The sequence below is a fragment of the Ursus maritimus genome, unplaced genomic scaffold, assembly GCF_017311325.1.
Source record: "Ursus maritimus isolate PB19 unplaced genomic scaffold, ASM1731132v1 scaffold_16, whole genome shotgun sequence".
Taxonomy (NCBI): Eukaryota; Metazoa; Chordata; class Mammalia; order Carnivora; family Ursidae; genus Ursus; species Ursus maritimus.
The window spans coordinates 659,668-661,394 of NW_024424008.1; the positions used below are offsets into that span (position 1 = coordinate 659,668).

At 38.5% G+C, this 1,727-nt stretch overlaps 1 protein-coding gene across 1 annotated transcript; it reads right to left on the reverse strand.

Moving 5' to 3' along the window:
* LOC103681224 (olfactory receptor 52K2-like) lies at positions 1-945 on the reverse strand. The gene has a single exon (XM_040630665.1). The coding sequence runs from the start codon at positions 943-945 to the stop codon at positions 1-3; it is 945 nt and encodes a 314-aa protein (XP_040486599.1).
* Positions 946-1,727: the final 782 nt, after the last annotated feature.

Here is a 1,727-nt window from a genome sequence, read left to right on the forward strand (position 1 = left end):
TTAAACACATTTTATTGTTAAGAATTTAAAGAATCTCTCCCTGATTCTCTTGGTTTTCACACCATAAATAATAGGGTTCATCATAGGTGGAATAAGAAGATATACATTGGCTATAAAAATGTGGATATGTGGAGCAATGTGGTGGCCAAACCTATGAGCGAGAAAAGAGAAAAAAGCTGGCGTATAAAACACTAAGATGACCCATACATGGGAGACACAGGTACTTAAGGTCTTGAGGCGGGCAGCCTTGGTTGGGAGATTGAAGACAGTGAGAAGAATAAGGACATAAGAACAGATAATCAATATGAAATCCAATCCCCCTGTCAGGAATGCCACAATTAGGCTGTAGGCTCTACGAATCTTGGTCTCAGCGCAAACCAGCTTTATCAGGGCCATAAACTCGCAGTAGGTATGCGGGATGACATTAGTTCTGCAGTAGGAAAGCCACCGCAGTAGAAAGGGGTGTGGACTGAGGAGTATAGCTCCTCTGAAGACGATGACCAAACCCAAGCCTACCATCACTGCAGGAGTTAGGATAGTGGAATGTCTTAATGGGTGGCAGATGGCTACGTAGCGGTCAAAAGCCATGGCCAAGATAAATCCAGATTCCATAGTAGACAGAGAATGAATAAGATACATTTGAGTGAGGCAGGCTTCAAAATAGATCTCTCTGTAATTGAACCAGAAGAGGCTGAGTATCTTGGGAAGCGTAGAAGAAGTAAGCATCAAATCAGCCACTGACAGCATGCATAGAAAGAGGTACATAGGTTCATGCAGTTTGTGGTCTGTCTTGACAATGAATAGAAGGGCAACGTTTCCCATTAGCGACACTATGTAGACGAGGCAAAAAGGGATAGAAATCCATACGTGGACAGCCTCTAATCCTGGAATGCCAAGCAGTAGGAAGGTGGTAGGGTGAAGATTGGTCCTGTTGTAATTGAACATTATGAAAACAGTAGATATTCCATGACCCTGTCCAAATTTTAAAAAATCACAAAAGTTATAAATCTACCAATACCAATTTATCTCATTATTATGGACCAGAAGAGATGCTGGCTATTGAATTATTTCTTCAGTAGTATAATCTTGAAATGCACCAAATACATGGGACTGTGCTTTTTGGGGTGAAAAAAATTAGTAGAAAAGGATCTATCTATCTATCTATCTATCTACCTACCTATCTATCACCCTGCCTTTTATTTTCAGCGTTGCTCAGCTAGCTAGATGCATTTCAGTAGTATTACAGAAGTAGCAGTTGATATATTGCTGAGCATGAGGATACAATTTTCTACTGTTTAAGACAGGCAAAAAAATACCACATCACGAATGAGATCAGTGATTTGTTATATTTTAACCCCTCTTATTCCCTTCCCAATGATAGTGCTTATAGATATAAGGAAAAGGTGACTTAAGAAATACTAAAGAACAATTGGGGAAATTAGCTAAAAAGGCAGAATGAAGAGGTATGAACCAAACTCGTCCTATTTTTAAAGGTGAATCATTGAGCTGATAAGTGAAGGACACTTATCTTTATAAAATCAGCTCAACTGAATGATAAGAAAATACTTAGCAAAGGACTATAGAGAAAATGACTAAGTCTGGAAAACACGGGTATTCAGATTACCAGATATTTGTGTTTTTTGTAAAAGATCAATCAAATTTTTCCAGAAGGTAAATAATACATTCTTCCATCACATGATACACTTCACACTGACTTTTATTTCCAA